Here is a 17,116-nt window from a genome sequence, read left to right as displayed (position 1 = left end):
ACTGCCGAGGATTTGAGGGTGCTTCAGTCTGCCTCCTGCCTGTTCCGAACTCCTCCTTCTCCTCATCCTGCCTCATCCAAAAAATTGTAATCAGGGCCTAGATTGTGTTTGTACGTGTGAGATACACCGTTTTGTAAAATTTGTCCTATTCCGCTATTCAATATACACCCTGTTTGAGTGTAAAAAATTAAATTGCGGGATAGTCTGTACCGGTACATGTGAGATACACCTTTTTAAATTTGTTTGGCGCATCTCCTTCTACCGCCGAGGATTGCAGGGTGCTTCAGTTTGGCTCCTGTTCCCAACTCCTCCTACTCCTCTTCCTCATCCTGCCTTTAGGGTACAAAAAATTGTAATCGGGGCCTAGTTGATGTTTGTACGTGTGAGATACACCGTTTTGTAAAATTTGTCCTATTCCGCTATTCAATATACACCCTGTTTGAGTGTAAAAAATTAAATTGTGGGATAGTCTGTATCGGTACATGTGAGATACACCTTTTTAAATTTGTTTGGCGCATCTCCTTCTACCGCCGAGGATTGCAGGGCGCTTCAGTTTGCCTCCTGTTCCCAACTCCTCCTACTCCTCTTCCTCATCCTGCCTTTAGGGTACAAAAAATTGTAATCGGGGCCTAGTCTGTGTTTGTACGTGTGAGATACACCGTATTATGACATTTTTCCTATTCCGCTATTCAATATACACCCTTTTGGAGTGTAAGAAAATTAAATTATGGCATAGTCTGTATCGGTACGTGTGAGATACACCTTTTAAATTTGTTTGGCGCATCTCCTTCCACCGCCAAGGATTGCAGGGCGCTTCAGTTTGCCCCCTGTTCCCAACTCCTCCTACTCCTCTTCCTCATCCTCCCTTTAGGGTACAAAAAATTTTAATCGGGGCCTAGTCTGTGTTTGTACGTGTGAGATACACCGTTTTTTTATCCTTTTTCCTATTCCGCTATTCAATATACACCCTTTTGGGGTAAAAAACATTAAATTGCGGCATAGTTTGCATATTTGACTGTCAGATACACCCGTGCGATACTGTTTTTGTTTTGTTCCGCTATTCAATAAACACTTTTCTAGGGCAAGATCATAAATTACAGAAATATGAGGAGACCGTCAAATAGGGGCCATGGCCTGGGTCGTGGTGCTGCTGGTAGAGCTCCTGTTGCAAGGAGAGGACGTGGTCGATCTGTGCCAGCTACACGCACAAGTGAAACACCTTCCACAAGTGTGAGTAGGCGACAGAACCTGCATCAGTATTTGGTAGGGCATAATGCGCCTCTAGAAGTGATGAGGCCTGAAGAAGTACAGGCGATAGTAGATTGGGTTGCTGACATTGCCTCCAGTTCCTTCACATTGTCTCCCACCCAGTCTACTGCAGAAAGGTCAGAGTTGGCACCTGCTGCCAATGTCCAACCGTCTTTCACCTCACCCCCTTGGAAATCAGGCAAGCAGTCTGAGCCCCAATCCATACAGCAGTCTCTTCTTCTTTTTGAGGACTCTGTCAGCAGGGTTTCCCAGGGCCATCCACCTAGCCCTGCCCCAGAAGTTGAAGAGATTGAGTGCAGCGATGCCCAACCACTTATTTCTCAAGATGAGTGCATGCAAGGACCATCGCAGCACGTCTCTGATGATGACGAAATGCAGGTGCCAACTGCTGTGGCGTTCAGCATTGTGGAGACCGACAAGGAGGGCAGGGGTGAAGACTGGGTGGAAGATGATGTGGAGGACGATGAGGTCCTCGACCCCACATGGAATGAACGTCATGCAGGTGACCTGAGTAGTTTGGAGGAAGAGGCGGTGGTCGCACAGAGCCACCAGCACAGCAGAAGAGGGAGCAGGGTGCAGAAGCGGAGCGGCCTTGCCATAGACACTACGCCCGCTACTGCCCAACGCAGCAAGGGAACGAGCGCACCAAAGTCAGCTCAAAGGAGTTCTCTAGCGGGGAAGTTCTTTAGAAAATGTGCTGATGACAGGACACGAGTGGTTTGCACCCTGTGCAATCAGAGCCTGAAGCGAGGCATAAACCTTCTCAACCTGAGCACAACCTGCATGATCAGGCATCTAAGTGCAAAGCACGAGCTGCAGTGGAGTACACACCTTCAAAACCAAGAAACGTCTCTGGCTCATCCTGCTTCCTCTTCTGCTGCAGTCTCGGCCGCTCCATCCACATCTGTAGTAAAACCGGCACCTGCCACCCCGCAAACAGAGGATTTGTCAGCAACACCACCACCTGGGTCACCAACCATCTCCACAATGTCCCGTGGAAGCGTTCCGCTTTCCATCTCCCAAACGCTTGAGAAGGAAGAGGAAGTACCCCCCTATCCACCCGCGAGCCCTGGCCCTGAATGCCAGCATTTCAAAATTCTTGGCCTTTGAAATTCTGTCATTCCGTCTGGTGGAGACGCACAGTTTTAAAAACCTTATGTCGGTGGCTGTCCCACAGTACGTCGTGCCCAGCCGCCACTACTTTTCCAGGCAAGCCATCCCTTCCCTGCACAACCAAGTGGGGGAAAAAATCAGGTGTGCACTGCGCAACGCCATCTCTGGCAAGGTCCACCTAACTACCGATACGTGGACCAGTAAGCACGGTCAGGGGCGTTATATCTCCCTAACGGCACACTGGGTAAATGCAGTGGCGGATGGGCCTGAGGCGGATAGCAATTTGGCGCATGTCCTTCCACCACCGAGGATTGCAGGGCGCTTCAGTTTGCCTCCTGTTCCTAACTCCTCCTACTCCGCTTCCTCATCCTCTACCGCCTCCTCATCCGGACAGCGTAACACCTTCACCACCAACTTCAGCACGGCCAGGGGTAAACGACAGCAGGCAGTTTTAAAACTTGCCTGTTTGGGGGACAAACCACACACCGCGCAGGAGTTGTGGAGGAGCATGGAACAGCAGACAAATGAGTGGTTGCTGCCAGCGAGCCTCAAGCCCGGCCTGGTGGTGTGCGATAACGGGCGAAATCTCATAGCAGCTCTGGGCCTAGCCGGTTTGACGCACATCCCTTGCCTGGCGCATGTGCTGAATTTGGTGGTGCAGAGGTTCCTTAAAAACTACCCCGATATATCAGAGCTGCTGCAGAAAGTGCGGGCCGTCTGTGCGCCCTTTCGGCGTTCTCACCCTGCTGCTGCTCGCCTGTCAGCGCTGCAGCGTAACTTCGGCCTTCCCGCTCACCGCCTCATATGTGACGTGCCCACAAGGTGGAACTCCACCTTGCACATGCTGCAAAGACTGTGCGAGCACCAGCAGGCCATAGTGGAGTTTCAGCTGCAGCACGCACGCGTGAGTCGCTCTGCGGAACAGCACCACTTCACCACCAATAACTGGGCCTCCATGCGAGACCTGTGTGCCTTGTTGCGCTGTTTTGAGTACTCCACCAACATGGCCAGTGCCGATGACGCCGTTCTCAGCTTAACTATCCCACTTCTATGCCTCCTTGAAAAAACAATTCGGGCGATGATGGAAGAGGATGTGGCTCAGGATGAGGAGGATGAAGAGGTAACATTTCCAAGGCTTTCAGGGCAGTCATTTGCAAGGGGCTCCGAGGGTGGGTTCCTGCACACACAAACGCCAGGGACACAATTGTCCAGCAGGGGCACAGTTCTGGAGGATGAGGAGGAGGAGGAGGAGGAGGAGGAGGAGCTGGAGGAGGAGATGGAAGCATGTTCACAGCAGGGTGGCACCCAGGCCAGCTCATGGCCATCACTGGTGTGTGGCTGGGGGGATACAGAGGACACGGACGATACACCTCCCACAGAGGACAGCCTTTCCTTGCCTCTGGGCAGCCTGGCACACATGAGCGATTACATGCTGCAGTGTCTCCACAACGACCGCCGAGTTGCCCACATTCTAACTTGTGCTGATTACTGGGTGGCCACGCTGCTGGATCCCCGTTACAAGGACAACGTACTGTCCTTAATTCACTCACTGGAGCACGATCGCAATATGCGCGAGTACAAGCGCATGCTGGTAGACGCCATGCTGCTGGCATTCCCACCTGATAGCGGGGCCACAGTGGAAGCACAAGGCAGAGGAGGAGGAGGAGGAAGAGGTCGCCAACGCAACCAAGGCACCGCCAGCACCTCAGAAGGCAGGGTTAGCATGGCCGAAATGTGGAAAAGCTTTGTCAGCACGCCACAACAAACAGCAGCACCAGCAGTTCATATGGAACATCTTAGCAGGAGGCAGCATTTCACCAACATGGTGGAGCAGTATGTGTGCACACGCCTAGACGTACTGAATGAGGGGTCTGCCCCCTTCAACTTCTGGGTCTCCAAGTTGGGCACATGGCCTGAGCTTGCCCTTTACGCCTTGGAGGTGCTGGCGTGCCCTGCAGCCAGTGTATTATCTGAACGGGTATTTAGCACGGCTGGGGGCGTTATCACAGACAAGCGCAGCCGCCTGTCCAGAGACAATGTGGACAAGCTCACGTTCATTAAAATGAACCAGGCATGGATCCCACAGGACTTTTCTGTACCTTGTGCAGAATAGCGATGGATATCGACCTTACCCAGCCATTGTTCCATTTTTGCTCTTTCTCACTCTTTTGGGGTGTACCCTCATTTAAAATTTGTGAAAAGAAGCAGTGTTGGCTACCTCGTCCTCCTCAGGGCCAGATTAACGTAGGGGCTATTGGAGCTGCAGCTCCAGGCCCCTACCTTTATATAGGCCCCAGGTTGGCCATATTCACTGTTACCGCTCTTCTGTCACTTGTAAACACAGAAGTCTGGCTTCTATGCTCGCTTCCCCAGGCAGCTCCCTCAGAACCTCCCCACACAGCACGAAGGCCGGACAAGGAGGGACAGTTGCCGATGCATGGATGTGTTTATGGGCTTCAGAGACAGCATCCCATGTGGAATTAGGCATGCATGGCTGCACCCTTCCTCCTCTGGGTGCATGCCAGGGCACGGCCCTTAAGGCCCTTCAAAATCCTCAGCACCAAGCCCATGATGCTCTTAATCCGGCCCTGGTCCTCCTCCACCGCCGCTTCCACCTACACCGCCCATAGGTGTGCGCAGCCTATTGCATTAGGGTGTGCACCCCAAAGTTTAAATACACATGCATGTGTTTGCCTAAATGTACATGGCCCCGATACATTACTCTCCCTGCTGGCAAAGTGAAATAGAGCAGAGCAGGTCCGAGGGAGATCTTTCCCATCTCCTCACTGGCAAACAGAGCGATAATGCTATGTGCCCTAGGTGATTAGGGTGTGCCCAGGTACACCCGGCACACCCCGTGCGCACGCCTATGACACCGCCACATCCACCACCACCTCAACCTCCCTCCTACTCCATATGGGCCTTGTCCTTCAGAGATGAAGAACATTGTTTTATTTTTCTGTTTTTTTTTTGTTGTTTTAAGTTATTTCCCTATCCACATTTGTTTGCAGAGCACTTGCCATGCTCTTAACTACGTTTTGCTGAAATTTGCAGCACTCTAGCCCTTTCCATTGGTGTTTTAGAGCCATTTTAGTGCCTTAAAGTTCGGGTCCCCATTGACTTCAATGGGGTTCGGTGTCCGGGAAAAGTTCGGCAAAAGTCCGGGACACGGACCCGGACTTTTTTTTAAAGTTAGGCCGAACCCGCCGAACACGGACATCCAGGTGTCCGCTCAACTCTAATTATGATACCTGCCTTTACATACACATGAACTTTAATGGCATCCCAGTCTTAGTCCATAGGAATAAATATAGAGTTGGCTATCCCTTTGCAGATATAACAGATTCAACTCTGGGAAGTCTATTCACGAGATTTTGGAGTGCGTCTATGGGTAATTTTGACCATTCTCCCAGAAGTGCATTTGTGAGGTCAGGCACTGATGTGGACGAGAAGGCCTGGCTCGCAGTCTCTGCTCGAATTCATCCCAAATGTGTTCTAATGGGTTGAGGTCAGGACTCTGTGTAGGGCCAGTCAAGTTCCTCCACCCCAAACTCGCACATCCATGTCAGATGTGCTTCTGGAAGAATGGTCAAACATTCCCATAGACACACTCCTAAACCTTGTGGACAGCCTTTGCAGAAGAGTTGAAGCTGCTATAGCTGCAATGGGTGGGCCAACTCAATATTAAACATCATGGATTAAGCCTGGGATGCCATTAAAGTTAATGTGTGTGTAAAGGCAGGCGTCCCAATACTTTTGGTAAAATAGTGTATCTCTCTTTGTGGAATTTTCCCTCCTCCACAATGGAACTGCGCAGGGCATATGCTCCAGTCACATCAGTTCTACAGCAGCACAAAAGTACCTACTGCTGGGGTTATCCCACTAAACTACTGGTTACTTACCAGCAAAAAAAAAGTCCCAATCTTATCACCTAAAGATAGCTACAAAAAGCTAACTAATTGGGGCCTACTACCCATCCCTACTACCTCACAGGTGTCACGCAACAGCACCATCTGCTCCACAACCTCAACCGTAACAGGTGGACAATGGTTAACCATTATCTTAAGGTCCAAACATGGAAGTATCCTGCCTGAGTGAATTGTATGATTTCCACCTTACCCCCAGCTGAATATTGTGCTAAGCACACTTAGATGAACGTTGTTCTACAGCACCGTCCATGTATGTTACTTATTTCTTGACTTCTCTTTTTTTGTGTGGGTTTTTTTTGTCAGACGTTCACATAACATAATATTTGAATTACATACTAAATTACAACAGTTGTATGTTCTGATAATGAGTTCTATTTGTTACTCTGCTTTAGTTCTCAAAACAGCAGTTCAATAATTTGATTTTCCACTACTACGCTGTATAGAGTGCTATAGTCCCGCTCAACTACAACAGTCCAGCTACCAAAACCTAACAACATGTCCCTCAATATTATTTCTATTATTTTCCAAAGGGCTTAATTTTCCATTTAAGTGAAATCTTCTCTGGAAAGCAGCAATTTTCCAAAAAGCAGACATACTATGCATCCAAGAGACAAATTTTTCTAATGCCAAACTCCACTCTTGCACACATAAAAAGTATTCCTACTATTTCTTTGCCAACGCCAGGGAAAAAAAAGTGTGGGGTGATGATAGCCATAAGCACCAAAGTATCCTTTGTACTACACAATGTAGATACAAATGATGAAGGCAGATTTGTAATTCTCTCTGCCACTATTGATAATCATCCCCTGGCTCAAGTAAACGTTATGCACCCAACACCTCCCAACGAAAATTTTACAAAAAATTGAGGAATAAATTGGACCCATACAAAAACACTCTGTTAGTACTGTATGGTGACTTTAATGACATTGTAGACCCACATTGGATTCCACCAACCCTGACAGACACAGATTGTCAGCCCTTTCATCATTTATAGACAATGAAGACCTACTGTATATGATCCCTGGAGGTATATGCATGATGTTGAGCATGACTATATCTTCTACTCCCACTCCATTGGTTCCTACTCTCAGAATTACCTTTTTCTCACAAACAAAAATTGTTGCTGGCTACCAAAGAATCTCATAAAGGTCTCATTACCTGGTCAGACCATTCCCCTATATCTATTAAACTGTTCCCCAATCTCGACTGACAAATCACTCCCTCGGGAGGCTGAACTCCTCTCTTTTAACAAACCAACGAGATGAAAACCAAATCAAATCTGAGCTTAGGAACTATTTCAAATATAATTGTGAATCTATTAATGATCATTCAAATGTATGGTTGGCCCACAAAGCTTTTCTGAGAGGTCTTCCCAACAAATTTGGGGCTCAAGCACGTAAATGGCATTCAGCCAAGAACGATTCATTGCTGCACCTGATCAAAATTCTAGAGCAGACAAATAAAGCCTCATCCAGTCAGACAACCTCTAACAAATTCAGGGAAAAAAAGATGCAAGCTAGGAGAGTTTTCACGGTAGGTTTGACTACTATGTCAAATGTTTAAAATTAACCTCCCACTCTTTAAGTAACAAAACTGGAGCATTTCTGGCCAAACAGAATAAACGGCAACACATGCGCACAAAAATCCATTTCCTCCTGAACTCACAAGGGGCACGCATGACTAATCCCCTGGACATTGAATTTTAATGTATTTATTGTCTTGTATCCTGCATTTTGTAATGCACTAATAGGTATTTCCAGGACATGAAAAACACACATGAATTACTTTGGAAGCACAGTGTATATGCATGTATAGCTATCTTTAAGTCTCACATTTGCCTGTCCCCATTACTCTGTGATTCTTACTATGGGACCCACTGGGATTCTCCTGTTCAGTCTCCTGGTCCAGGCTCTGCTACTTTCACACATGTATGAAGCAATCTTCATTTACTCTTTGTAGAGTCAAGGATAAGTGCACTGCTCCAACCCTCCGAGTACTCTCCTCATATCCAGGTATCAGGTGCTTGGCTTGGAGTCTGTCAATCTTTCACACATGGCTCAGACTAATCCAAAAAAAAAAAAAAATCCTCACACTGATGATGTCTTCACAGACAAAAATGTAATCAACCAACAAGCTTCAGCACATGGCCCCACTCCAAGCATCACCCCTCTGACATGTTTTACCCAATAGGCTTAATCATAAAGGATTGATCTCTATTTATTCCTATAGATAGGCTGTCCATATTTCATTCCAGCTGTGGGTATCCTTTCTAAAAAAAAAAAGGGGATTAAAGAGGCACATGCATGAAGAGGCAGAGTTCACCAAGGAGACTTGAAAATAGGCTGTGTGGTACCCAATAGGCTGTAAAGTAAAGGTCTCAGGGAAACCGGCAAATAGTTGTAAGATTTTGAGGGGGGGGGGGTGCTGTGAGAGGATGAGAGGGAAGGGAATTTTTTGGCTTCCAGAAGGAAAAATGTACAAAAATGTCTCTTGGGTTGCGTGCATATGAATGGTAAAATAACACAACAAAAATGTCAGTGCACTAAGAAAAAAAGCACAGATATATTCAAATTTACAGAAAAAAAAAATACCAATACCTGATATATTTTCCTGCACTCCTACAGTAATGTCATCACTGTGAGGGTGATCTAATAAATGTGGAATTGTATGTACAGACCTCTGGGAATAAGTAGGTCTTTAGATGTACATTCTAGGGTATATTAGACACCAACTCATAAGATGAATAAAAAATTACAATTTTATTGAATATCATAAGGGTTAAAAAAATATATTAACCACTTAAGGACCAGGCCTATTTCTGACACATGTTATTTACAAGGTAAAAACAGTATTTTTTGCTAGAAAATTACTTAGAACCCCCAAACATATATATATATATATATATATATATATATATATATATATAAATATATATATTTTTTAGCAGAGACCCTAGAGAATAAAATGGAGTTTGCTTCAATACTTTGCCACACTGTATTTGCGCAGCGGCCATATAAACAATTTTTTTTCTTTTAAAAAATACACTTTTTTCAATTAAAAAATAAGAAAACATAAAGTTAGCCCAATTTTGTTCTAAATGTGAAAGAGAAGGTTACGCTGAGTAAATTGACACCTAACATGTCATGTTTCAAATTTGCGCACTCTCGTGGAATGGCAACAAACATTGGTACCTAAAAATTTTAATAGGCGAAACTTGAAAAATTTCTACAGGTTACTAATTTAGAGTTACAGAGAATATCTAGGGCTAGAATTATTTCTCTCACTCTATCAATCGCGACAATACCTCACATGTGTGGTTTGAACACTGTTTACATATGTGGGTGTGACTTGCGTATGTGTTTGCTTCTGCAAACTTTCTCTTTAAATTATTATTATTTTTTTTTTTGATCACTAGAATTCCTATTACAAGGAATGTAAACATCTCTTGTAATATAAATAGGCAGGACAGGTCCTCTTTAATGTGAGATCTGGATTTTCTGCATGTTTTCTATAAAGAGTGGATATGAAACGTTGAATGACACTAGGCCAGTAATGGTTAAATGTCTTGTATAACCGTAATAATATGTTTTATGACCTTTTAATGTTGAATAAGTACCTCATGCATGTTTATATATAATTTCAGTACCATTTAAGGATCCAAGGCCCCAAAAAAGTCGGGCAGCTTGCGAAATGCGCTAGCCCACATACTGGATTCCAAGGCCAAGACAGATCTATATGGCTACCGTCTGTGTGAATATGTTTTTAAAAAGAAAACTTTTTTAACTCCTATGATATTGAATATTATTATAATTTTACATTATCCATATTATGAGTTGGTGTCTAATATAGCCTAGAGTGTACACTAGAATAAGTCCCACTTATTCCCAGGGGTCTGTACATATGTTTATTGGGATCGGTACCTTCTAGGGGTAGATTCAATTGCACAATTGTTCCCCATACCCCACAATTAATAAATGAGGAAGCTCACTGAGCTTAGTGAGTGGAAGCAAAACTGTTTTTTTTTTTTTTTTTAAGCTGACCTCTTGGCAAACAGCTGAATAGATGGAAAAAATGCATATGTGAGAGCTGTTTTACCTGCCAAAGTCCAGTCCAGTTCTAAGATTTGCACAGTCCAGCCATAAAACATGGCTGTTATAGTATGGCAGTGCAGAAAACTAGATTTATCTCTGCTTCAGCTATGTTATACTGTTATACGGGTCTTCTCACTCCTCAGGCTGTGAGTGAACATTGGAAGGAGAAGCAATAGACTGATGACCTCACCTCTTTGTCACTCTGCTCTGTCCTCCTATGAGTATGCCTCATGTTATCCAATAAATGAGGGAAGCTGTTCACTGAGCTTAGTAAATAAGGTAAAGCTACATTCACTTTAGTCATCCCATCAAGTGGAAGTAAAACTCATGTTTTTAGGCTGATCTCTAGACAAAAAGCTTAATACATACTGTATATGAGATACATACATTTTTACTTAAGGACCTACCTCAAGCTTCAAACATTTCATTCATTCTATCTATTCTATCTAATGACTGGTTTACTTTAGGGACTGATTTGAAAGGCACATCCTCATGTCAATGTCAGTATTCAGCATTACCATTTTTTATCCAGGACAACTTTTGCTCTAGGGAAACGATTCGATTTTCCAAATCCACAGTTTTCTTGGTGCTCTCATCTATGAAGAAAATGTTTAGTATTTTTATCTGAAATACAAAAGTACTATAGAATGATGTCACATACGTGCAAAAAATAATTCTATTCATCTCTACAACCAGTTAAACTTTTTCTTTAAGTTTTGGATAAAGTGGATAAAGTGGGGATGGATCAGAACTCCTCTCAGGATTTACGGTTGTTGGAGGCCCTGTTGGACAAATTTTTATATTTCTTGTCTAATTAAAAGGTTGTCACCAGTACAGCAAATGAGGGGAAACCTCTCTAGCTGAGCCTTGGCTCATAGCAAAACCTGAGAGGGGTTATAACATTTTCCTACTCTATCCAGAATAAAAAACAGAAAAAAAAGATACATTTTAAATTGATGTTCTTTTGTATCTATATGATACATAGTTGTATGCTATTTTAGTTTTCCCATAAATCTGTCAAAATAAATTATTAATCTACTTTGTACAATGATAGCAGCCACCTATATATAGCTTTGGTAGAAAGCTAAATTGAATCTGTGCTTTGCCCACATGGGTCAATGCAAAATGATCACTTTAGCTTAGCCTACCACCCCCCAGTACCATATTCTTGTGCTTCTTTCACTCCCGGCTGTTCTGCCCTGCTGCTGGGATGGAAGGAAATTGTCTAACAGACACTGGGGTCATAGCTCACATAAGAATTGTCATGCCCTGATTGGCTCAGCAAAAAAAAAAAAAAAAAAAAAGAACCATTATATGTTTGCTATGTATTCCCATTCACAAAGACTGCTTAAAAAAAAAAAATAATAATAAATTCAATATTTCTGAGGAGAAGGTGTCCTAGCTGACAGCAAGAATTGTTCAACTAGCTCAGCATGATCTGTCTTAATAGCTGAGCTAGAGATTGACTGAGTCTGGTTCTCATTCTTATACAATGGGAAAGTCTAGCCCCTAAACCATTAAAGCGTAACTCCACTTTTGATGAGAAAAAAAAACATTCTCCTCTGGGTGATCTCTGTACATTGTAGGGATTTTAGAAAACTTTGTTGCAGATTCCTACCTTTTGTTATTCTGAAGAAACCATTGTTTGTATACACACTATACAACTTTCTTTAGATTTTTTTCTTTAGATTTACCAAAACCATATAATAGGAGGTCAAACTTAAATACTTTTAATTTGTATACAATCAGGCAGGCTCTTGCACTACACAGTTGAAGGTAAATCTATAGGAAATCGAACAACAAGAGTTGTATAGTGTGTATCCAGCCTAAAGGCCCTTACACACGATAAGAAAATTTGCAGGGAAAATTAGTCCGATAACCGATCTGTCGATTTTCGGATAGTTAGTATGGTGCTTTCGACAGCCGACTCCGACTTTTCGGCTGACAAAATCCTCATGTGCAGGCTATATAATTTTTGTCGTCCGTCAAATCAAAGTCCGATTTTCGTCTCATTAGTACAGATTTCGACGGAAAAAATCTTAAGAGCAAGACTAGGCATGCTCAGAGATGAAAGAACACATACAAAACAATCCAGCACATGACATCACTTCTGAAGTAGAATTCTGTCGTACGGGAAAATTCGTATGAAAATAACCTCTTCACTTTCCACATCAGACTAGCATGCCACAAAAAACGGACGACAGATCGTTCGATCGTGTGTACGGGACTTAAGTCTAATGCGAGTGGTTTCATAATTATCTATCAGCTGTGGCAGCTGCAGGGCTCTAATGAGGAAAGCTGCTATGTCTGCATCCCTTTCGACGTGTTCCTATTGGGAGTATCTCACCAAAAATGAAATTTTTGTTGCAGGGGATGCCAGAAATCTGACTTGTATCTTAGGTAGACTTCTGGGGAAATTGGTGAGTCAATCTCATAAGCAGAAAGTTATTGTTCTGGGGAGTGGTCAGTACACATTCTGTGTACAGAACAGCTCCAGGTGGCCAGGTATGCATTTTTGCTGATGATACAAAGGTGTGTAATAGGGTTGATATCCCTGGAGGGGTTTGTAACATGGGACATGATTTGGCATTGCTCGAAGATTGGTTAAAGCAGTGGAGACTACCGTTCAATGTTTCTAAGTGTAAAATAATGCATCTAGGGAAGATAATCCTCTGAGAGAGTACAACATTGGGGATACAGTGTTAGCCAGCACTACAGAGGAAAAAGATTTGGGGGTACTTATTTCAGATGATTGCAAAATGAGCAAACAGTGTGACAAGGCAGTAGGAAAAGTGAATAGAATTCTAGGATGCATCACTAGAGGGGTCACCAGCAGGAGAAAGGAGGTTCTGATTTCTCTATATAGATCTTTAGTGAGACTTCATTTAGCAAACTGAGTCCAAAGACGCATAACAAAAATGGCGAATGGTCTGGAGGGATAAAACATATTGAGAGCGACTTCAGGAACTTAATATGTACAGTCTGGAGGAAAGATGAGAACATGGAGACATGATTGAAACCTTTAAAAACATTAAGGGGGTGAATAAGGTTCTGTTTATTGTTGTATCTGTGACGTGTTTTGATTACTTTAATAAAGCACCTTTTTGTGTTAAAAAAAAAAAAAGAATGAGGTTCAGAAGGGCAGTTTTTTCAATATGAAACCAAAATCAAGAACACGGGGACATCACCTCAAACTAACTAAAGAAAGTTCAAAACGAATCTTAGAATGTATTATTTTACTGAAAGGGTAGTTGATGCTTGGAATAAACTACCAGCAGGGGTAGTGAGACAGTCAACAGTAAATTACTTCATGCTTGGGACAAACATAGATCTATACAATAAATTTAACAAAAAAATAAATAACTCAGTCTTTTTCTGCCGTCACTTTTCTATGTTTCTAATAATTATTTTTTTTCATTCAGCAGTGGGCCGAACAAAAAAAAAAATCTGATTTACTAGTGAGGTGATTGGAGGAGTCCTCCCTGCTGTGTCATTGTATTTTGACAGCAGGACTCCTCTGCAGGACTCAGAATACACTAATCATTGGCCATAGCTGCTGATCATTAAAAGTTGTCCAACATTCCCATTCATTAGATCCACTTTTGTCGAGCAAAAATGACCATGGATGGATCGAAATTCGAGAGGCCACATATTTGCGTGCGGCCGGCGCCAAGGGGTTAAATATAGTTTGGCAAAAACTTTTAAGACTGGGGCAGTGCAACCAGACATGTGTGAGTGCAATGTAGATTTTACTACCTGAGAGGAATCCTCATTTGCATCCAAAAGCATCTCTAATTTGCTTGTATATGTCCTCCTTGGGTGACTACAGCGCAATATGATACAAGACATATAGTATGTAGACCTGAGATGAATATTCTTTATGTAATTCATGTTAAAGTACTTTAAGTAAATCCTTGATTTTTGACTAACAGCCAATCTCTACTTCAGTCCCCTTGTATTTATTAACTTCTACTGGTTTTCATGAATTACCTGAGCTTCCTTTTTCTCCCTTTTGCCCTTGTCCTCCCGGGAAACCAACTCCTGTTTCACCTTTCTCCCCTTTATTTCCAATCGGGCCTAAGAAAATAAATATTATACAAACAATTTGAGATGTTATGGGGAACAAACAGCAGTAATAACTACATTGTCAAACTATTATTTCTATAATATAAACACATGAAAATTCAAATGATGGGCAATTCCATCTTTAAGCATATCTATACCCCAAAACAAAAACATAATTTATTGCAGCTTACCAGTACTTAAATGTAGTAGCTGCATTTGTTTAAAAAGAAGTGTGGAGATTGGTGGTGGCGCTACCTCTGAAATAAAAGCAACCGTGTATATAATGCCCCTTGTGAAGTGTAAGGGGAAGTATACTGGTAACCCACAAATGGTGCAATATCTAAAAATAATAATAGATAGAAATAGATAACAAAGATGTATTCAAATCAAACAATAAATGCGAAAAATATATATATAAACCGATGGCGTGACAAAGGACCCACAACCGGAGATATGTGAGTGATTTCCAAATGAACTATGAATGTGCCACGTACATCTGTATCAGCGTGAGTGAAAAAAATATATATAAAATATAAAATAAATAGAAAGTGGATAAGTGAAATTCCACGAGTGGCCACTAGGTGGCGCAAATAGCTTGGTACAACCTGTATGCTGATGTATGGGGATGTTCCTCTTCGAGATGAACGAGCAGTCAGAGAGGTCAGCGGCGGGTGCCCTGAGTGCTCACATAAAAGGAAATATACCCCATGGTGAATAATAGTAACACACAGTTATACATAAGCGGCGTAGTAGACTCACTCGTACAGTAGATCAGGATCAGAATAGTCGTATTCGCCGGGAGGCTTCCGCGTTCCACGGTCGACAACCGGAAGTGACGTTTGACGTCGGAGACTCCGCCCTACGCATTTCGTCACAATGACGTCAACTGGAGCGGCTCCAGTTGACGTCATTGTGACGAAACACGTAGGGCGGAGTCTCCGACGTCAAACGTCACTTCCGGTTGTCGGCCGTGGAACGCGGAAGCCTCCCGGCGAATACGACTATTCTGATCCTGATCTACTGTACGAGTGAGTCTACTACGCCGCTTATGTATAACTGTGTGTTACTATTATTCACCATGGGGTATATTTCCTTTTATGTGAGCACTCAGGGCACCCGCCGCTGACCTCTCTGACTGCTCGTTCATCTCGAAGAGGAACATCCCCATACATCAGCATACAGGTTGTACCAAGCTATTTGCGCCACCTAGTGGCCACTCGTGGAATTTCACTTATCCACTTTCTATTTATTTTATATTTTATATATATTTTTTTCACTCACGCTGATACAGATGTACGTGGCACATTCATAGTTCATTTGGAAATCACTCACATATCTCCGGTTGTGGGTCCTTTGTCACGCCATCGGTTTATATATATATTTTTCGCATTTATTGTTTGATTTGAATACATCTTTGTTATCTATTTCTATCTATTATTATTTTTAGATATTGCACCATTTGTGGGTTACCAGTATACTTCCCCTTACACTTCACAAGGGGCATTATATACACGGTTGCTTTTATTTCAGAGGTAGCGCCACCACCAATCTCCACACTTCTTTTTAAACACTTGCACCTTACACCTAAGGTTTGATTGGGGCAGCTTACACCTCTATCTATTATATTTTTCTCCCAAACATCTAGTCCGTAGCGCTGGTCATATTTCTTTATTACTAGTAGCTGCATTGGTGTTGTTTTTCCTTTAATTCTTCTCTAATTTTTTTTCATTATTTGAACTCAGTAGACCTCCAAATTGCACACTTTTTGGCTACACTTGCTTACTCCACTGTATCTATAGAGGAAGCCATGGTTCCCACCCAGGCTGGACATCAAACGTGTCTTCCTCTCTTTATCTCCAGGGGGATAATTTGATTACAGAAGGAAGAGAACACTGTTTATGCTTTTAGTTCAGCTAATAGAATTGAGAAGGACACTGAATTTCTGGCTAGATCAACATGTAACGTCTGTACTTGCTGAAGAGGTGAACATAACCAGTACCATCATTAGCATGAGCTTAAAATTTCATAAAACTTAAAGTACAACAAAAGGTTCATGTATTACAGTCTAAACCAGTACCAAAGCCTGTTCTTTTTTTATATATATATATTTATAAAATTTCCAAAAATGGTTTAATGATACAAAAAGTTAAGTTTTACAAAAATATATTGACATAGAAATATGTTTTTCTCCCTCCCATCAAATACCGCCCCCCCCCCCTTTATGCCTCCTACACACGATTGAATAATTGTACGAAGAAAAATGTAATTAGTACACAGCTTTCAACAGCCAATCATGACATTTCATCCAACAAAATCTGAAGGGACATACACGAAAACTTTTGTTGTTTGATAGCCTAGCATACGACAATCATTTAATCAGTACAGTATGCGTCCGCTAAAAATAGATAGACAAAGACCACGCATGATCAAAAACACTAAAATAACCCTGAAAAAGCCTGGCTTCCATTGTTTTTGTTTTGCACTATCCGATACGTAGCTATGCAACCAGGAAGCTTTTCCAGAATCGTACGAAAAAAATCATACCTTTAGTACGCATTGTTGAATTCAATACTAGTATCATGCAACAAAATGCTAACTATAAGTCGTCCGATTATCTGATCATGTGTACGAGGCATTACTCTTGCTGTG

The 17,116-nt window shown here is 42.7% G+C and overlaps 1 protein-coding gene across 1 annotated transcript in view; it reads right to left on the bottom strand.

Moving 5' to 3' along the window:
• The window catches only part of LOC309563610 (mannose-binding protein C-like), a 606,610-nt gene that overhangs the window by 555,759 nt on the left and 33,735 nt on the right, over positions 1–17,116 (bottom strand). The window contains exon 3 of the mRNA XM_082268111.1: positions 14,393–14,479. Coding sequence (XP_082124237.1) covers positions 14,393–14,479 — 87 coding nt within the window. The remainder of the gene's footprint in view (positions 1–14,392; positions 14,480–17,116) is intronic.

Source organism: Pelophylax lessonae (genome assembly GCF_965119305.1).
Source record: "Pelophylax lessonae genome assembly, chromosome: 9".
Lineage (NCBI taxonomy): Eukaryota > Metazoa > Chordata > Amphibia > Anura > Ranidae > Pelophylax > Pelophylax lessonae.
The sequence above is the reverse complement of the archived record's forward strand: the minus strand, read 5'-3'. Positions and strand labels throughout refer to the sequence as shown.